At 41.7% G+C, this 20029-nt stretch overlaps 1 protein-coding gene across 1 annotated transcript; it reads right to left on the bottom strand.

Moving 5' to 3' along the window:
- Positions 1-5316: 5316 nt before the first annotated feature.
- LOC306765123 (tryptase-2-like) lies at positions 5317-18171 on the bottom strand. Its single transcript, XM_079252485.1, has 5 exons — positions 18120-18171; positions 17697-17868; positions 10365-10642; positions 7107-7240; positions 5317-5579 (listed from the first exon to the last, which is right to left on the bottom strand). Exons 1-5 carry the CDS (start codon positions 18166-18168, stop codon positions 5391-5393), a joined length of 822 nt encoding a protein of 273 aa, XP_079108611.1. The 5' UTR covers positions 18169-18171; the 3' UTR covers positions 5317-5390.
- Positions 18172-20029: the final 1858 nt, after the last annotated feature.

The raw sequence follows: 20029 nt of genomic DNA, 5'->3' as shown, positions 1-20029 counted from the left end.
AGACCTCCTCAATCCTACCAACACGTCTTCCGATGAGGAAGCACAGCCAGGGGACTTGGGGGTGGACTCTCCTATCTCCGGGGCTGAAGAGGTGGTCAAAAAGCTCCTTGGTGGCAAGGCCCTGGGGGTGGACGAGATCCGCCCGGAGTTCCTTAAGGCTCTGGATGCTGTGGGGCTGTCCTGGCTGACACGCCTCTGCAGCATCGTGTGCACATCAGTGACAGTGCTGCTGAACTGGCAGACTGGGGTGGTGGTCCCCCTTTTTAAGAAGGGGGACCGGAGGGTGTGTTCCAATTACAGGGGGATCACACTCCTCAGCCTCCCTGGTAAGGTCTATTCAGGGGTCCTGGAGAGGAGGGTCCGCCGGATAGTCGAATCTCGGATCGAGGAGGAGCAGTGTGGTTTTTTGTACTGGTTGCAGAACAGTGGACCAGCTCTATACCATCTTTGGGGTCCTGGAGGGGGCATGGGAGTTTGCCCAACCAGTCTACATGTGCTTTGTGGACCTGGAGAAGGCATTTGACCGTGTCCCCCGGGGGCTCCTGTGCGGGGTACTCCGGGAGTATGGGGTACCGGACCCCCTTGTACGAGCTGTCCAGTCCCTGTAGGACAGGTGTCAGAGTTTGGTCCATATTGCCGGTAGTAAGTCGGATTCGTTTCCGGTGAGGGTTGGACTCCGCCAAGGCTGCCCTTTATCACAGATTCTGTTCATAACTTATATGGACAGAATTTCTAGGTGCAGCCGAGGTGTTGAGGGGATCCGGCTTGGTGGCCTCAGGATTGGGTCTCTGCTTTTATTGGAAGACGTGGTCCTGTTGGCTTCATCTGGCCGTGATCTCCAGCTCTCACTTGAGTGATTCACGGCCGAGTGTGAAGCGGCTGGGATGAGAATCAGCACCTCCAAATCTGAGACCATGGACCTCAGCCGGAATAGGGTGGATTTCCCTCTCCGGGTCGGGGGTCAGGTCCTGCCTCTCCCGACCCGGAGAGTGGAGTAATTTAAATATCTCGGGGTCTTGTTTACGAGTGAGGGAAGGATGGAGCACGAGATCGACAGACGGATCGGTGCGGCGTCTGCAGTAATGCGGGCTCTGCGCCGGTCTGTCGTGGTGAAGAAGGAGCTGAGCCAGAATGTGAAGCTCTCGATTTACCAGTCGATCTACGTTCCTACCCTCACCTATGGTCATGAGCTGTGGGTCGTCACCCAAAGAACGAGATCTTGTATACAGGCGTCTGAAATGGGTTTCCTCCGCAGGGTGGCCAGGTCTCCCTTAGACATAGGGTGAGGAGCTCGGTCATCCGGGAGGAGATCAGAGTAGAGCCGCTGCTCCTCCGCATCGAGAGGAACCAGTTGAGGTGGCTCGGGCATCTGGTCAGGATGCCTCCTGGACCTCCCCGGTGAGGTGTTCCAGGCACGTCCCTCTGGGAGGAGACCCCGGGGAAGACCCAGGACACGCTGGAGGGATTATATCTCTCGGCTGGCCTGGGAACGCCTCGGGATCCCCCCCGCAGAGTTGGCAAATGTGGCTGGGGAGAGGGAAGTCTGGGCTTCCCTGCTTAGGCTGCTGACCCCGCTACCCGACCCCGGATAAGCAGCAGAAGATGGATGGATTTCACCACAAACATCTAAACCTGATTCCAGTTTTGATGGAAACTAAAAGACTCACCAGATGATGTGTGGTGGCATTCAAGGACCTGCTGAAATGTTTGTTTTTTTATGTTTAAGAATAATTGATCAGGCATGTCTGCTCTCTGTTCTTATTTCTTACAGAACCAAAAAACGATGAGACTGAACATTGTGTCTGGAAGTGGTCTGGCAAATGGCATACTTTTAATTGTGAAGACAAGCGCTGGCTGACATGTTCTGATGAGAAGCTGGTTCTGGTGAAGGAGAACAAGACGTGGGAGGAGGCGTTAGACCACTGCAGGTCTCTGGGGGGACAGGACTCAGAGAATCCAGTCTCTGTGTCCTGGAAGCACAGCTACGACCTGGCCACCCTGATCACTGAAGATGACCATGACTACGCACGAGAGAAAGCACAACAGGCCACCACTGATGAGGTGGGCCACTTTTCTCCACTGTGTTGGTGTTGCTGAGCAGCTCATCCTCTGTGTTTCTATGGATCTCTCTGCTCCATGTTGCTAGGTGTGGACAGGCCTGCGTTTCCTGGGCGACGGCTGGTTCTGGGTGGGTGGAGAAGCGGTGCGGTACCCGGATATTCCCAGCTGCCCGGCTTTGGGCTGTGGCGTCCTGGAGAAGAACAGCAGCACATCCTTTGGGATGAGAGCCTGCAGTCAGAGAAGGAACTTCTTCTGTTCCAAGAGGCCTGAAGACGATTGAAAGCCACTGGGCTCATATATCAGCTGCTTCTCCCTGCTGTTAATAACAACAGCAGGAGCTTAGAAACACTGCTGGAATCTCTGCAGCTCATTCACAAGGAAACACTCTTCATTCTTGCTGCTTGACTGCTGCCATTGTTTTTTCTGCAAAAGAAGAAGAGAGAAATGTTCCTCTGCTGCCACCTTCAGGAGTCTGACAGTAACTGCAGCCATGTTTGTTTCTCTGAGTAAAGCAGCAACAATGAACAGCCTTTACTTATGAAATGCCTCACATAACTACTCTGCTTTACATCACTGCAAACACACTCACATGTACACACACACATGTGATCATAACAAGTGTGTTTTCAGTGTGTGAACATCTGCTGGTGTTATTAAAACATGAATGGCAGGTAAAAGCAGCTGAAATATGACACCAGTGGCTTTTAATACATTTACTGGAGTAGAAATTTCAAGTGTGTGTGTTTAACTTTCCACTTCATCAACTTGTCCATTACTACAGTTAAATGTAGGTTTTTTTAGGACTATATTTTATATAGAAAAGATTCCAAAAACTATATTTAGCTGCTAATTTATTAAATAATAGAAATGTTTGAGCCCATTAACAGTTTTTATCTTTAAAAAAAAAACATTAAAATCTTTTCAGTTGATTAATTGTGATTATTTGCAGTTTTTACTGGTCTGAAATCCCAGTGATGTCTGTCAGGTTCAGACAAGTGGTCACAATAAACAAGATGTTTTTACAAAGTGAAAAAAAGGAACCAGACACATTATAATCAGAAGATAAATCCAAAATTAATCATTTGTAAGATAATGTGATATTTCCAAAGTTAAACATTGATTTTTTAACTTATTTGAAAAATCCAACAACATGCTGTACTAACCACTGATACTATATCAGGTTTGTGTACTTTTAAAACATGCTAGTTACTATTATCTGTACTTTTATTGGAATGATGTAACTATTCCAGCTTTTTTATTAGTATATATAATATACAGATGAAAGCTGTCTGTTGAAGGAAGTCAGTCTAAACAAAGCTACTGAGATTTCTTTGCCCAAGAATAGTTTTGATGCGCCGCTTTGTGTTGAGTTAGTGTTTACAGGTTCATGGTTTCACAGAGTTTATAGTTTATTCTGTTGCTGCTATTATTATTTACTCATTATGATGATATTCATTTTTGTTCATTTTGTTCAAGTTATTTGTATGACAATAAAACTTAAAAAAAAAGGTGTAGACCTAGATTTGATTTTCTATGTGACTCAACTTGGAGGGCGGGACAGGGCCAACAAAACTTCTCACCCCCTGGGCTTAACGCCTGGTAAAGGCGGCCCTGCGTCTATGTATCATTTATTTCCATGCAGATATATGAGGCTCCATTTGGAACCTCGTTTATTCTGTGTCCAGCTGTCCTACCATCATCATCCTCTCTGAAATATTCCCATCTTCTCTGATACAACATGATAACTATGACAGGAAGCTTCCATCAGAGCCACCAATCACAACATGACTAATGATCCTTCATCAGGCTCCACACATCTTCATTCTAATCGTATTCCCAGTCGTTCCAGTAACGTCGCTACATGTTCCAGTTCAGGGGGACTGATGGACGACCTGACAGCTGTTTTAATGTCCACAGACTCAGGAAGACAGACGGACTGAACCTGAGCTGAGGATCAATCCTTCATGTGTGACATCTGAACGTGACGACACACACTCAGCCTTTGTTCAAGTAAACCTGGCGGCGAGTGGCTCCGCAGAGGACGTTACCATAGTAACAGAGTTTAGTCAAAGTGATGCTTGTGGACGTCAGAAGCAGAGTTTCCTTCTCTCAGCATTATTAACTCTAAATGATCAGTAAATCTGCTTTATAGGAGAAATCTGAATATGTAATAACTGTGTTATAACTGTTTGTCACTAGAGGACACCAAAGTAAACACCTTGATGATGACATGCAGTAAACATAAACATCACAACGCAACAACATCCTTAGCAAAGCTGAAAAAGAAAAATTAGTAAACATATAAATTAATATACATAGTCAAACATCTTTACATTATATGTGTGTTTGCATATCTATCTATCTGCGTGAACAAGTAATCAGAAAGATGTCAAACATCTTCTGTAAATGATAAAAAAATCTCTGGTCTGTTGCTTCTTCAGAGTGCAGCTGCTTTGTTGAACATGTTTCATTTATTTAGAAAGTCATTTAACATGTTTAACAGGTTTAACATCATGGTATTTTTAGCCCCATGATTTGTTTACATTTTTACGTGTTTTCTTGTTTGTTGCGCTGCTGTATCAGGAACCTTCTGGTGAAATATATTGTTAAGAAATAAGAGATAAAAGTATAAACTGTTTTTATTATGGATTGATTTGGGAAATGTTCCCTTTTTTCTTTACAATGTCAAGTTTTAATCCAGTTAACACAGTTCCTGTTTTTCTTCTCTAAACTTAACAAAGATGGAGGTATAAAAACCTGTTTAAATTACATTAATGATGAATCAACTTTGTTTGGTTGGATCAGAACAATTCATATAATTGTATTAACTATTAACCAAAGCTCAGTCTGATCCTGGTTAATGTTTATATCTGGTTGGACTGAACCAACCAAATGCATCATGTTGTCCACCTATTTATATTTATTTCAGTCAGTAAACCCTGTTGACTGAATTAGAGCTTTTTACTTTAAATGGAAATTATTTGGTCAGCCTGACACGCTGATGTACTGAAACAATGTGGTTTGAAAGAGTTCAGCTATAAAATGTTGTTTTATTTACTTTTTTTATTGACTTGAAATCCTCTCTAAAGGTTAACGTTGTCTAAACCCTGCTGGGTGTGGAGATGTGTGCACATCTGGACGGTGAAGGAGACGTTGGTCAGGCTGGGAAAGCTGAAGTGAACTCGGCTGACTCGGGTCGGGTCGGGTTTCAGGGATGGATCATATACAGAGACTCACACAGCGATGCTTAAGAACTTTAATAGAGACTTTCATGGATGAGCAGGATGGAGCGAGAGGATAGAAGCTGCAGAGGGAGCAGGATTTCAGCTTCAGACCTCAGCTGAGCCTTCCACTGATGGCTTGATGCGCCGCGTGATGAAGTCCAGAGAGCTGGACACCAGTGTGTAGATGCCAGGGCGGCCTGAGAGACCACATCCATCTGGACTTCCAAAACTCATGATTCCCACCTGGACGTAGCCGGAGGGCGTGAGACAAACCAGCGGGCCGCCTTCGTCCCCCTGCAAGAGCAAAGAAAGCCGTCTGTTTCCGCCATCATCACATCGGTTTGAACACCAGCAGCTGGACGGAACTAATACAACTTTATCAACACCAGAAACCTTTAACATCCAAACATACAAGATACCAGATGGTGAAACTTCAGCAGGAAGAGGAACAGCTGCTGGTCTTCAAGCAAAATCCGAAGTTTAACAGTGAAAGGAAGAACATTTCCACATGAGCTATGTGATGGAAACCACTATACAGAGAGGAGAACCAGCAGAAAGACTGGACTCTGGAGCTGGAAGAAGGTCATGTGGTCTGATAGGTCCAGACTGACCCTGTTTCACAGTGATGGAGCGTCAGGATCGGAAGTGATGCAGCCATTATGGCTAGTTTATACTGTACTAACCCGTCTAGGTTCATGATGCCATCTGACTACCTGAATATCTGAATGAGCAGGTTTTGGCATCTTCCTCCAGGATCCAGGGGCTCAGATTGTGAAATAGTGGTTCATCAGAGTCCAGACCTGAACCTCATGGAGACTGTAGGGGATGGTCTGGAGAAGGCTTTGTGCAGTGGTCAGTCTCCCATCATCAATACAAGATATTGGGGAACAATCAATGCAACACAGGAATAAATCTGCTGAGCATGAAGCAGCTTCTGGAGATGATGACAGAGAATGATGCAGGAAGGAGATAAGAAGGAGAAACAACCAGATGCTGGAGTTGAAGAGCTTTTCTCTTCAGTGGCGGCCTTTTTTCCCAGGTAGTACATATATAATAGGGTTGGATTTAAAAAAAAAAATCTAATTAATTACCAGCTTTGTAATGAATTCATTTTAATTAATCGCATTTTAATCGCATCACAAAATTTGCCCCAAAAAGCAACATTTTGTTAATTTTAAATAGATTTTAAGAGGTGATTACATCAAATAATAGTAAAAGAGATTAATATTGTAAACCCAAGCTCTGTAAATGTCTGCAAAAATTAATTTAACTTTAAAACAGTAAAAAATAAAAAGAAAACATTTCTTGTGTTTAAATAGACTCACTGAAGGGGACTGAAATATTGCTAAATACAGCACCAATGCTGCTGAGAAAAGTAGTGGAGGTACCGTGTGCATCAGTGTATTCGGTTCACCAGGGAATTGTTGTCTGACGAAGGTTCCGCGATTAAACGTGTCAATTATTCTGTAATGAATAATCATTAATGTGTTAAAATGGGGAGTAGCGACCTCATGCCACTGATGCAGTAAGTAAACGAAGCTGGGACGTGGTTCTACTTCTGGGAACTAGCCGCCTCTGATTGGTTAACTACTGCCAGGATGAGAAATGAGGGATTTCTGGTCACTAGAACACAAATCTGCATTGTCCCAACATCCAGGTCTGTTCAAGCAACACTGTTCAGCACATCCACCACATCTGAACAGCAGGTTAGCGACGTCGCCCCACTGCGGTGGAAAGGAAACGTCTGAATGTGTTCATGAGGATGTGGAAAGTACGTGTGGCAGGATGAGTTCAGCTGTGGTGAAGCAGATGTTTCATCACCTCGCAGGCGTCCTTCCCTGCAGCTCCGGCACACAGCATGTCCGAGGTCAGGTGCTGGTACGTCTTCTTACAGACACTGTGAGGAACCAGAGAGATCTTCAGCTGCTGGAGCATCTCTGGGTCGGGCAGGAGGACTGAAAAACCACAGAAGAAGAAGTCGTCCAGGTGAGCAGGTGATGATGTGCTTTCTTTATATTCCTACAGAGCTTCTTCACACAGCCATATTCAACCAAAAAAAGTTATCTATCTCATTTTAATTTCTTACTTTGTTATATAGAGCTGCTAAATTTACACACATATTAGGTTAAATCATCATATTTTACTCTCCACAGCTAATATTAGATGTAAAATGTCTTTTGAAGCCTCTCCGTAACCGTTCATACACACAGAAATAACCTTCATTATTTCAGGAAAAGATTCCGATTAAAATAATTTTTATTATAATTATATATAAAATAATCTGCTAGTGCAAGAAAAATTACACCTGATCAGATTTACTGTTATGAGAAAACATCTGTATGATTTAAACACAAGACAAATATCAGAAAGCGAACTGTAAAGTTCACATTTAAAGTAAAGTTAAAACCTCCTAATTATCCTGGTAATGCTTCTTTCTGTGTTTGTGTCATGGTGCGAGGAAGAGGAGATGACTGCAGAGTGGCAGCAGGAGGCATACGGATGTTGGAGGTTGAATGAAAACAGGCGAGATAACTAAATAATAACAAGACTGGAAAACCAGGATACGAAGTAGACGCATGCAAAGACGACAGTGCAGAAACAGGCTGGTAAAAAACACCCAGAGAAACCAAGAGGTACATATACGTTACGCCAACGACACGAGGAGCAACTGCAGCAGATTAGTAGATAAAACCAGGTGTGTGGACAACAGGCAGTAAAACAGGAGGAGGTGAACTACAAAGTAAAACCAAAACCAGGCAGCAAATAAGCAACAGTCAATCTAACAGAAAGCAAAACCTACAGACCATGACAGCATCTATCTCCCTGTGAGATAAAATATCTTGAAACTTAAAGATTTATCTTGTTTAGTTTGTCTTGTTTTCTCATTTATTTTCTGTCAAATAAATGTGAAGTTAAATATGTATTCACGTGGTAGTCAGGGATAACGTTGTATATCTTCCTCTTCTGGTTACACTATATTTTTCTCCACATTTTCATGCTGTAGCTACTTTAAAACCAATTAGCATGCTGGCTAGCCCCCTGTTAAATTACACTGGATCATGTACAGCTAGCTTGGTCAGTGCTAAGCTAAACTTTTAGCATCTTTATAGTTATTTTTCAGCTCCAACTTAAAATCTTGATGAACTGAGGTGTGGTTTAGTGCCTAAACATACGCACTGAAAACTAAACATGAAAATGGTTTCCCCACATTATCTTAAGACTAATCTAGTGCCAGCATAAAACTAGATTAGCATTGCTACATAGCTTCATGCTAACATCAGGTGAACAGCCTACAAAACATCAGTAGCTACACAGGGACTAAATCTCTTCTAGAAACGTACAGACACACTGAGATAAAGAGGAATGATGAGGAAAATACTTTAAAAGGGACTTCAAACCAGTGTAGTGATACTGCTGGGGGATACTGGTGGAATGATACTGGGACTGGTGGAATGATATAAGTGCAGTGATGCTGGTTCAGTGAAACTGGTCTGGAAAGATGTTTCTGTCCTGTCCATCACCTGGGGTGGTACCCAGCCACCCCTTTAGCTCTGCCCCTGATCTCAAAGTAGGAAAAAGACATTGAGAGGATAGTTTTCAATTTATTGTCATTATTATTATTATTCTGCTGTGCTGCTACTCACTCCCTCAACACGAGCCATATTACTGGAGCTGTACACAGATTTTAGAATACTTTTCTATTTGACAACTTTAACCCAAGCTGTTAAAACTGGTTAAACAGCATCAGACCTACTTGACTCTTTGTGTTTGATCTGGTTTAAATATTATAAGAAGCATAAACTCAGTGAAGATCATTGTTCTTTACATGGTCGACTGGAAGACTGTCATTTAACAATCAGTCTGAACAGGTTATGTGATGGTAACCAGATGGCGGGTGTGTCCTGGCAGATACTTTTTACAGATGTGAAGGGGGGGGCAGCTGGTCAGCTTGATGGACTTCCCTTTTATACATTCAATTAAAGGCCACAGACACAGCATGATGCATTAATAAAATCCAGGTATATTTGCTACCTTGGGCTCATCAAGACATGGCAATCCCTGTCATTCATTGTATATTTAGTCTAAGTTTTGTTCACAAAGCAGCTACTCGCCAGACTGATTCCACCACTGAGTGGTTTCCTGTTTGTTCATCACTTCCAGGTCGTGTCTTGCAGCGTTTTACAAGCTGAAAAACTGTCCCAAAGATACTCAAAGTGTTGGCGTAAATGTAAAGCTGCTTTATCAGGTATAAATGTTTCATGTACTCTGAACTTTGTAAAGATGTTTTGCAGTTGGACAAGTCTACATCACACATTGCAAAAGTGTTTATTTTGTAAAATTGTTTGTCTGAAATGTAAAGTTGTTTTTTCTCTAATATAAATTTGCTTTATCCCTGGTAAAAGTGTCACATTTGTAGAGTGTTTTTTTGTTTTTCTAAAAGGTAAAGTTATTCTTTCTTAAAAGTTACCATTTTTATTTTGTACAAGTAAACATGGTTAACATAGTAAACTATGATGTCAATCTGAATCACAACAATGTAAAGTTTTTCACTCTATGTCATTCTGTTTTGCACTTCCCGGCCACCATGTTTAAGTTCTCATCTTACATACAGAGAACATGTACATAACTTTGACTGAAAAATGAGGCAAAAAATGATCATTCCATAATAAAAATTAGTTTCTTGACATATTTATACAATAATTCTCTGCTGGGTCATGTTGTCAAGTGTCGGTCCAGCGAGCCGCCACTCGCTGGACCGACACTGCTGTGACTGCAGATGTGTTTCCTCCGACTGCTTTCTCCTCCGTGTGATCGTTCTTTTTTTGAAGATGTTTCTGCAAAAACCTGCTGAAAACCGAGTCAGACCTGATTGATTTTTAATCCTTTTCTGCACTAACTACATGAATGAATCATTTTTAACTTAATAAAGGACGTTAAATGACTATGTTTAACATTTTCTCACTTTTGCAGTGAAACTAAGGCTTTTAAACTGCATGGAGGTTTTTAGAAAGTGGGCTTTATGTTCTTGGTGTGAGAAACCTGGTCCAACTTGGTGCGAGTGTGTGTTACTGAACGTACCACCATTTCCAATCTGCCCCCAGCCGGTGATCCAGCAGTCAGACAGTGGACCGAAGATGTCGTTGGCGCTGGGCAGACTGATGGCGGAGATGTTAGGCGAGAATTGCAGCTTCTTCTTCAGCTTCACCAGAGCCAGGTCGTTTTCATAGCCGCTGCTCAGAACCTTGTAGGAGGGATGAGGGACGACGGCGAAGATCTCTGCGTAAACAGGAAAACCCTTCTGCAGCATGTGTGTCCCCACAGTGATGAAGGACTTAGAGATGCGGACATTGAGTCGCCTGGCAACACGCACACACACACACACACACACACACACACACACACATTAGTTTTTCAATGTAAAGCGGACCTGAATTAGCTGCCACAACCACGCATGCCATGTAAATATACTGTAATAAATGACATTATGTTAAATCTGTTTCAGTATCTGTTTCAACTATGCCATTCTTAGAAACTTTTACATTTTTTGTTCTAAAAATTCTTAAACAATAAATTAATTTGTTTAATTTATATTTATTAAAGTAATTTTAAAAGCATGATTTGTTTAAGTAATGTATATTCAACTATTGAATATAATCTTTATAAATATTAATAGTAAATGTGGCATTTTTTTACATTTAGAAATACTTTGTGAAAGTAAATTAAAAATGTGATTTAATTTTAGAAAAAAATTATACAACACATTAAAATGAACAGCAATACATATTATGATCTATTTTATTATGCAACTAAGTAGGCTATTTTTCACACAATTTCTGTTTAAATGATCAATATATTGTTCACGATGACAAATATTCGGACTCAGTTCAGACTAATTTTTTATGCTCATTTTATTCATTAATTCAATTTTTTTTTAAATGTAGAGAAGACAAATATTTAAACATTACTTGTTTAAATTAAAGTTATTGGTCCAATCAGCTTCAGCTTCAGCCAATGCCTTTAAAAAGTTCCTGGATCCAAACGGTGATCCGGATCACCACTTAAATTAAATCAGTTCTTCCTTTTCACATTTCCAACAACTCCTGAAAATTTAATGAATACCCGTCCATAACTTTTGAGTTATCTTGAATACAAACAGAAACAAACAGATAAACGGCCGTAAAAACATCACCTCCTTGGCGGAGGTAATTCATAACTTTCAAAGAAACATAAATTGTAATGTCTAGCAGTGAATATGCAAAACAAAAAAATGTGACAAACTCAACACTTCATCGCCTGTATTATATCTTAAAACTTATAATAACTGCATAAACATAAAGAACACACCAGTGATATCTAATGTGCAGCAGTAGCACTGCGGAAAAAATGTGTAAAACACCAAAACTCCTATGGTCATTATATATTAATAACTAATCATTTCTAAATAAAAAATAAAACATAAAAACTCAACATGAAAACGTCTCTTGTTATACTTGCAAAACAAATAACTTCTAAATAAACCTAAAAAACAACAACACTGGAACTCCTGTTATCAAATTTCAACACGTGTAATAATTACTAATTTCTAAATAAACATATATAAAACATACAACACGAGAACACCTGTGGCCATACCTTGAGAACTCATCATTTCTAAATAAACAAAAATAACTCACCAGCAATATCTGTGTTATCAGTGGCGATGAGAAATATGAAGTACTGAACACTGAACGTCCTGTTGCAATATCCTAATCATTGTTTTTTTCCCCCAAAAGTTTCTTTATCTCAATCATAAATAACGGTATAAGTAAAGAATACACACCTCACCACTGGTAGGCAGGAGATCTAACGCAACATTGATTGATTGATTGATGGATTTGATGATTGATTGATTGATTGATTGATCAACACTTTGCGAAATATCTCAGGAACCAATTCTAGCATTTCCCGGGAACTTTGTAAGTGAATTGCACCGCGCTACTTTTATGATTCATAACATTTTGTGATCAAAAAGTGTAAATTAGCAGACCTCTATTTTAAAGGTGGACGTAAACTGTTATGACTTCCTGTTGATCTCTCGACCAATAAGATACTCAGATTTCTTCTTTTGTTTTCATGACGCTTGCATCCAACCAGAGCAGCCAAAGATCAGCGTGTGTTTAAATAGTTATCGTCGAGTATCAAAAACAAAGTAAAACGTAAAACAAAAGTAATACAAAAACAGGATCACCAACCAAACTTTAATCAGTTTTTCCTTTTAAATTTCCAACAACTCCTGAAAATTGAATGAAAACCCGTCCACATCTTTTTGAGTTATCTTGAACACAAACAGATAAACGTCGGTAAAACACAACCTTCTTGGCGGAGGTAAATATGTTTCACATTTCATTAAAAAGGAAAAATTCGTGTTTTTGAACATGAAAATAAGTTTCATGCTAAACATGAATCCTAAAACTTGATCCCTGGATCCATGTCCTCCATCCATCCATCCATTTTCTTAACCGTTTTAGTCCAATTCAGGCTCGCTGGAAGCTGGAGTCTATCCCAGCAGTCCATGGGCGAAAAGTGGGTCCACATCAGATTACAGTTAATAAAAATAGTATTTAGAGAAGACGGTAAACATAGTTGTTGCATCGTGGCCGAAATAAAGGTGCAACACCTCTCAAGTTTCTTCTCTCCTTTATTCGTCTCGTGCACCTCTTACAAGCACGGTTCTTTTCTCCATGCGGCATCTCTTATTCTGCCGTTCTCCGCATAACACCGCCTACACAACGCAACATGAAGGCGAGTTCGCCCTCTACTGGTGTAGCGTATAAAATACATAAACATAACTAAATGTTCCCAATAACATTCAATATACCACATCTCCCCCACCTTTAAGCAAAAACTTGTCTGGGGTAACTAACACATTTTTTTTCTAAGTAAAGCATACACATAATAATACAAACTGAAAATGACTTAGCTCAAGACTAAGCAATATAAATGAACTATTAGCATTCTAGTAAACAAAATCTTTAAGGTGCACAGGTGCACGTCTCTCTCTATGAGAACGTCTCATTTCTGGCTCTGTGGGCAAAACTTTCTCTGCCTGAATATCTGCAGCAGGGGGTATCCCTGGCTCTACCTCTGAACTAGAACTCGGTTGTTCTAACATTAGCGGTTTGTTCATTTCAGGTAAAGTAACATTAGATGTAGTGTCTGGAAACAACACCCTCTCCTTCTCAATCTTTAGCTCGGGATCAGGTAATCTAGCTCTGACCTGATCAACATGCCTTTTCACAACTTGACCAGTACCAACATTAACAGTGTAAGAAAGAGGTCCTGAACAGTCTTGGATAACGCCAGGAATCCACTTTGGTCCATAAGAATAGTTCCTGATGAGTACATCATCTCCAGATGTAAATCCTCTTTCTTTGCTGTGTGTGTCATGATTCACTTTCTGTTTCAGTTGTTTTTGTTGCACTTTGGTTTTTACGTCCGGAACAACCAAATCCAGCGCTGACCTCAGTCTGCGTGACATCATGAGTTCTGCAGGTGACAAGCCTGTCGTTGCATGAGGTGTGATCCTGTAGCTAAATAAGAATCTTGACAATCTTGTTTGGATTGTCTCATCTTTCATCTTTTTCATCCCCTCTTTAAAGGTTTGAACAGCTCTCTCCGCTAGTCCATTTGATGATGGGTGAAACGGGGCGGATCTCACATGGTTAATGCCATTTTGCTTCATGAACACTTCAAACTCTGCACTTGAGAAGCAAGTCCCATTATCGGACACAAGCATTTTTGGTATTCCAAAAATACTGAAGCTTTGTCTGAGTTTTTCAATAGTGACTTGGGAGGTGCAAGAGTTTGTTGGATACACGTCCAGCCACTTTGAATGAGCATCCACAATCACGAGAAACATTTCTCCAAGGAATGGTCCAGCGTAGTCCACATGAATTCTCGACCATGGTGACTCAGGCCATTCCCACGGGTGCAGTGGTGCAGGGGCAGGTGCTTTTTGATGCGCCTGACACTCATGACATGCCTGAACAGTTCTTTCTACATCTTGATCCATTCCTGGCCACCACATGTACGATCTGGCCAGTCCTTTCATTTTAGTCATTCCTGTGTGAGTTTGATGCAATAGTTTGAGCATCCTTTCTCTTCCTTTTGTAGGGATTACAACTCGAGCTCCCCAGAGAACACAGCCATCTCTTACACTTAGCTCCATTTTTCTCTGGTGGAAAGCTTTGAGGTTTGGATCATTAACTGCAGGCCACCCTTTTAGGATGTATTCATGTACCTGTGATAAAACAGTGTCTTTAGCGGTCCACTGCTTTATTTGACTCGCTTGTATCAATGTCTCATCCAAAATGTCCATCATTAGAACTTGCTCAGTCCTCTCCTCCTTTCTTAGTTTGACCGGGACTGGCAATCTGCTCAATGCGTCTGCATTTGCGTGATGTTTGCCTGGTTTGTAGACTATGTTGTACTTGTATGCGCTGAGTTTCACAGCCCACCTTTGCACTCTTGGCGATCCCATTTGGGGAATTGGCTTCTTTTCGTTAAACAGATAAATCAGCGGCTTGTGATCTGTATAAATCACAAAGTTTCGTCCGTACAAATATTTGTGGAATTTTTCAATCCCAAATATGATTGCGAGCCCTTCTTTATCCAACTGTGAGTATCTTGTCTCTGCAGGTTGTAAAGTACGGGAAACAAACCCAATTGGTCTCTCACTTCCATCTTCCATGACGTGTGATAATACTGCACCTACTCCATAAGGCGAAGCATCACATGACAAAACCAGCTCTCTGTCCGCTGAGTAGTGCACCAAAACATCGGATGTGTTGAGCATGTCTTTTGCGTTTTGAAAGGCTTCTTCTCGCTCTTTATTCCATTTCCATCGAACATCATGTCTCAAGAGCTCATGTAATGGCGCCAACCTAGTTGCAAGGTTCGGAAGGAACTTGTTGTAATAGTTTAACAGTCCCAAAAATGACTTGAGCTCTGTAACATTTGTTGGGGCGGGAGCATCCTGGATTGCTTTGACCTTTTTCTCCACTGGGTGTAATCCTTGTGCATCTACTCTGTACCCTAAGTACTCCACTTCATCCTGAAGAAAGGTACACTTGTTTCTTCTGAGACGTAGTCCAGCCTCTTTCAGTCTTTTAAGCACAATGTCCAAGTTTCTGATGTGATCAGCTTTGTTCACTCCGCTGACCAAAATGTCCTCCAAATACACTGCGACCAGAGGAATTCCACTTAAAAGACTCTCCATCGTCCTTTGAAATATGGCCGGAGCGGAGGCCACACCGAACGGTAGTCTGTTGTAGGTGAATAATCCTCTGTGCGTGTTCACTGTGAGGTATTTCTTGGACTCTTCATCCATGAGTATTTGTTGATAAGCATGACTCATGTCTAACTTGGAAAACTGCTTTCCTTTAGCAAGTGCATTGAACAAGTCATCTACTCTGGGTATTGGATATTGCTCGAGTGAGGACACTGTATTTACTGTTAGTTTGTAATCTCCACACAATCTGACTGTGCCCACTGGTTTCAGGATGGGTACTACCGGAGCTGCCCATTCTGAATATTTCACAGGGGTGATAATGTCCTCTTCTAAAAGTCTGTCAATTTCCTCATCCACTTTAGCTCTCATAGCATAAGGAATTGATCTGGGGCGGAAGAAGCGTGGAACTGCGTTTTCTTTCACGTGGATGGTAGCTTTGGTGCCTTTCAACGTGCCCAGCTCCTCCTTGAAAACTTCTTCATGTTTGCATAGCACTTCTTGTAAAGTCACATTTGCCTCTTTAGTATCTCTCTCAGAGTGAATACTATGTACTTGACGAGCTTTGTCTCTGGCTTTTATTTCTGTCCAGTCCAGTTGAATGTCCTCCAGCCAGCCCCGGCCTAGCAAAGTAGGTCCATCGCCTTTTACGACCACTAGGGGCAGTTTGGCTCTTTGCTTATGGTACTTGACCTGGACTTGAGCTGCTCCCACAACTGTCACTGGATGCCCTGTATAAGTCTCCAACTTAATTCTCACTGGTTTAATGTTGGGGGTTTTGCTTGATTTCCACATTGTTTTAAATGTCTTTTCACTCATCACGGTGAGACTGCAGCCGGTATCAATCTCAAAAGTCACTCTTTTGCCATTTAGTTTCATACTCTCAGTGTATGGCTCAACTTTTCTTAGGGGCATTTCACTCATGCGCCCTAGCTGGAACTTCATTCTTTGTAATGTGAAAGGATCTTCATCAGAACTATCCGAGTTGCTTTCCTCTTGCCTTTCTTTAACATTATGTAAATGATAGCCTGAACGAGCTTGCTCCTTTTTAACACCAGGTTTAGCATTTCCTTTTTGCTTGGTTTTGTTTCGACAAGCTTTGGCAATATGGCCCACTTTTCCGCATGCATGACATTTCTCTTGTTTGAACTTACATTCTGATGCCTTGTGTTGTCCTTTGCACCGGTAACACTCTGGAACACTGCTGCTCTTGAACGCGCCTCCCTGATGCGTGCCTTTGTTTATCTTGAAGCACTTCACAGTTGCTCTTGGATTTTGGAGGTCATGTGCATTTTTATTGGCGGTTTCAGCAGCTACTGCAATGGACAAGGCTTTTTCACATGTTAAATCTGCTTCTGCTAGGAGTCGTCTTTGGATACGGTCGTCATTAATTCCACATACAATCCTATCTCTCAACTTTTGCTCCAACGTGTTGGCATAATTACAGTCCTGTGCAAGCCTGCGCAGTTCTGCTACATAATCCACGACTGATTCATTTGGCTTACGACTGCGGGAATCAAACTTGTACCTCTGGACGATTTCACTTGGCTTTGGGTCGAAGTGGTTTTTCAGCAACGATACCAGCTCTGTGTAAGTCTTCTCTTTTGGTTTACTCGGGCTGAGGAGATTCCGTATTAAACTGTATGTAGATGCGCCGACTACACTGAGGAGTATAGCTCTCTGCTTATCCCCGTTATCAATCTCATTGGCCTCAAAAAACTGATCCATTATTTCACAGTATTCTTCCCAGCTTTGATTTTTAGCATCAAACGCTGCTAGAGTGCCGATGGTCGCCATCTTTTCTGTAACTTACGGCGCTCTCCCCTCTTATAAAGTCTTTAGCCCGACAGCCACGTCCTTACTGTGCCATCCTGTTAGTCCTCGTCGCCAAAAAGATGTTGCATCGTGGCCGAAATAAAGGTGCAACACCTCTCAAGTTTCTTCTCTCCTTTATTCGTCTCGTGCACCTCTTACAAGCACGGTTCTTTTCTCCATGCGGCATCTCTTATTCTGCCGTTCTCCGCATAACACCGCCTACACAACGTAACATGAAGGCGAGTTCGCCCTCTACTGGTGTAGCGTATAAAATACATAAACATAACTAAATGTTCCCAATAACATTCAATATACCACAATAGTCTTACTGGTCGAAGCAGTGGGCCGCAGTCATCACCCAGTCCTCGTTCAGGATGCTGCCTCCGCAGCGCCAGCTACTGGTCCTGTTGTGAGTGATGTTGATGTGGACCATCCACGGCCATCTGCCCCCCACAGCATCCTCCCCTCCGACTATGGAGCTTGCTTCAGATCCCAGTAGACCTAAAAACAAATTAATGGAACCTCAGAATAATCATAAGGTGGAAGAATTTCACAAGCATTTAAATTCTTGGGATTTTTTTTTTTTAATTTTTATTTTATTTTTTTTAATCTAAGAAGCAGAAAAGAGTTTCTCCTCCTGCAGGGAGACATCCGCCACTTATATTACAGTAAAAAGTCTTTTACTTGTTATAGTATCAGACTGATTTGCAGAACAGTATGTGAGTGATTAAAAGCTTGTTTGTGTCTCTGACCTCCGGTGATGTGGAGCAGCATCAGCGAGCTGAGCAGGTGTAGAACCATGGTTGTGATGGAGAGCAATGGAGCTGAAAGCAGCAGCTGCAGCTTTATAACCACAGCTGGAAGCCTGAAACTCTTATCAGCTGCTATCAGACGTCCCCTCAGCTCTGAGCACACACAGCCAGGAAGGGACTTTCATATGCTGAAACACTCCAATAAAAGTATTTACATGTACTTGAGTGACTGCAGAGGAGAGCCTGAGTTTCTGATGGGGGGCTAAGCAGGCAGGGAAACAAAACTCTTCGCGAAAGATGGAGAATATATTAAATAATTACCTGTTTATTACAACGGTGGTACTAAGGGGCACAATTGTTGCTTCCAGCAAATTCTGAGCCCATCTGAATGGAGTGAGCCCATAACACCTGACACACACTTTCTCCAAACATTGATTTAGCTTCAACTATTTAACACAAACACTAGAAAAACAATAAACATCAGCCAAAAAAAAAACAAAAAACAATCAAATGATTGTGAAACTTTCTGTCTTCTTATGTCCTACAAGTAGCACTTACAACACTAGAAATAAGAATAAATGTTTGTGGGGAAAAAAGGTGAAACAAATAAATAAATGGACTCTTAAAAAAAAAAAAAAAAAGCTGAGATGCGTGACAATACTGCATTCATTGACATCTGTAAGAAAGTTTCAAGAGATATTGTAAATCGTGGTTTAGAAACGTTAAAAGTTTAACTCATTGTCATGGTAGAAACAGATTTCCAGAGTTTCCACGTGTGGACAGGCAAACAGAAACACTCCGGTAGGACACCGAAGTAAAGTTAGTTTGATATTCAACAGATATTCGGACACCCAGTCTCCTCGTAATAAATTGCCGACCCCACGCTGCTTTGTCGTGGGGTTGTGACAGCAAATTTCCCCGCAGCGATCTTCACCACCGGCGGATAGTTAGGGACCGTCAACAAATTAACCATTGCAGAATTTAAAAATAACTATCTCCGCAACCACTGGGGCTTTTTAATATTTTCAAGTTCAATAGCTTTTTAGTCATGTGACCTACACACTTCAAAACACTGCCTAATTGCCCAGCTTGTCCTACCACATGTTGCACAGCCTTTATTTTCTCTATTTTCATTTTGTGGTATTTATTATGAATTTTTTAATATTTTAAAGTTCCTGGGTGGCCTGAAGATTGGGTTGTAGATGGACTGGTTATGTTGGCTTTATGTGATCGTGTTCTCCAGCCATTGCTGCAGTTACTTGCAACTAAGTATGAAGAGGCTGGGATGGGTGGGGTGTATACCCACACATGCTCAGCACCTCTCACCACAAGCAGCTTTAGAGTGAATGAACATCCAGGCCTTCTTGAGGGTACTGGTTCCAGAGCCCAAGCCATGCATTGAGGTGAGTCCAACTACATCTAGCCGGCATCCCACAACCTCGCCTACCAACTCAGTTTCCTTCTCCACCACAAACGTGACATTGCAGGTCCCTAAAATCAGTTTCTGCGGCCGAGAATCAGACCACCAGGGTCCCCGCCTTCCGCTGCCAACAAGCTCGCGTCACACCCAACCTATACGGCTCCGGCCAGTGCATGGTAATGCCGAAACAGGGTTGGAGGGACATACTGCCCTGCCATGCTGCATTCAGGCAAGGGAAACCTTAAACTGATGTGCAATCTAAAACATGTGGCAGGACTGGATGAGCAAATAGGTAGTGAATTGTGATGTGTAGGTCACATGATTAAAAAGCTATTGAACTTTAAAATATGAAATAATTCATATAAAAAAGAGGAGATGAAAATGGAGAAAGTAAAGTCTGTGCAACATGTGTCAGGACTAGCTGAGCCATTAGGCAGAGTTTTGAAGTGTGTAGGTCAAATGACTAAAAAGCTATTGAACTTAAAATATT

The sequence above is a fragment of the Telmatherina bonti genome (assembly GCF_933228915.1).
Source record: "Telmatherina bonti genome assembly, chromosome: 14".
Lineage (NCBI taxonomy): Eukaryota > Metazoa > Chordata > Actinopteri > Atheriniformes > Telmatherinidae > Telmatherina > Telmatherina bonti.
The sequence above is the reverse complement of the archived record's forward strand: the minus strand, read 5'-3'. Positions and strand labels throughout refer to the sequence as shown.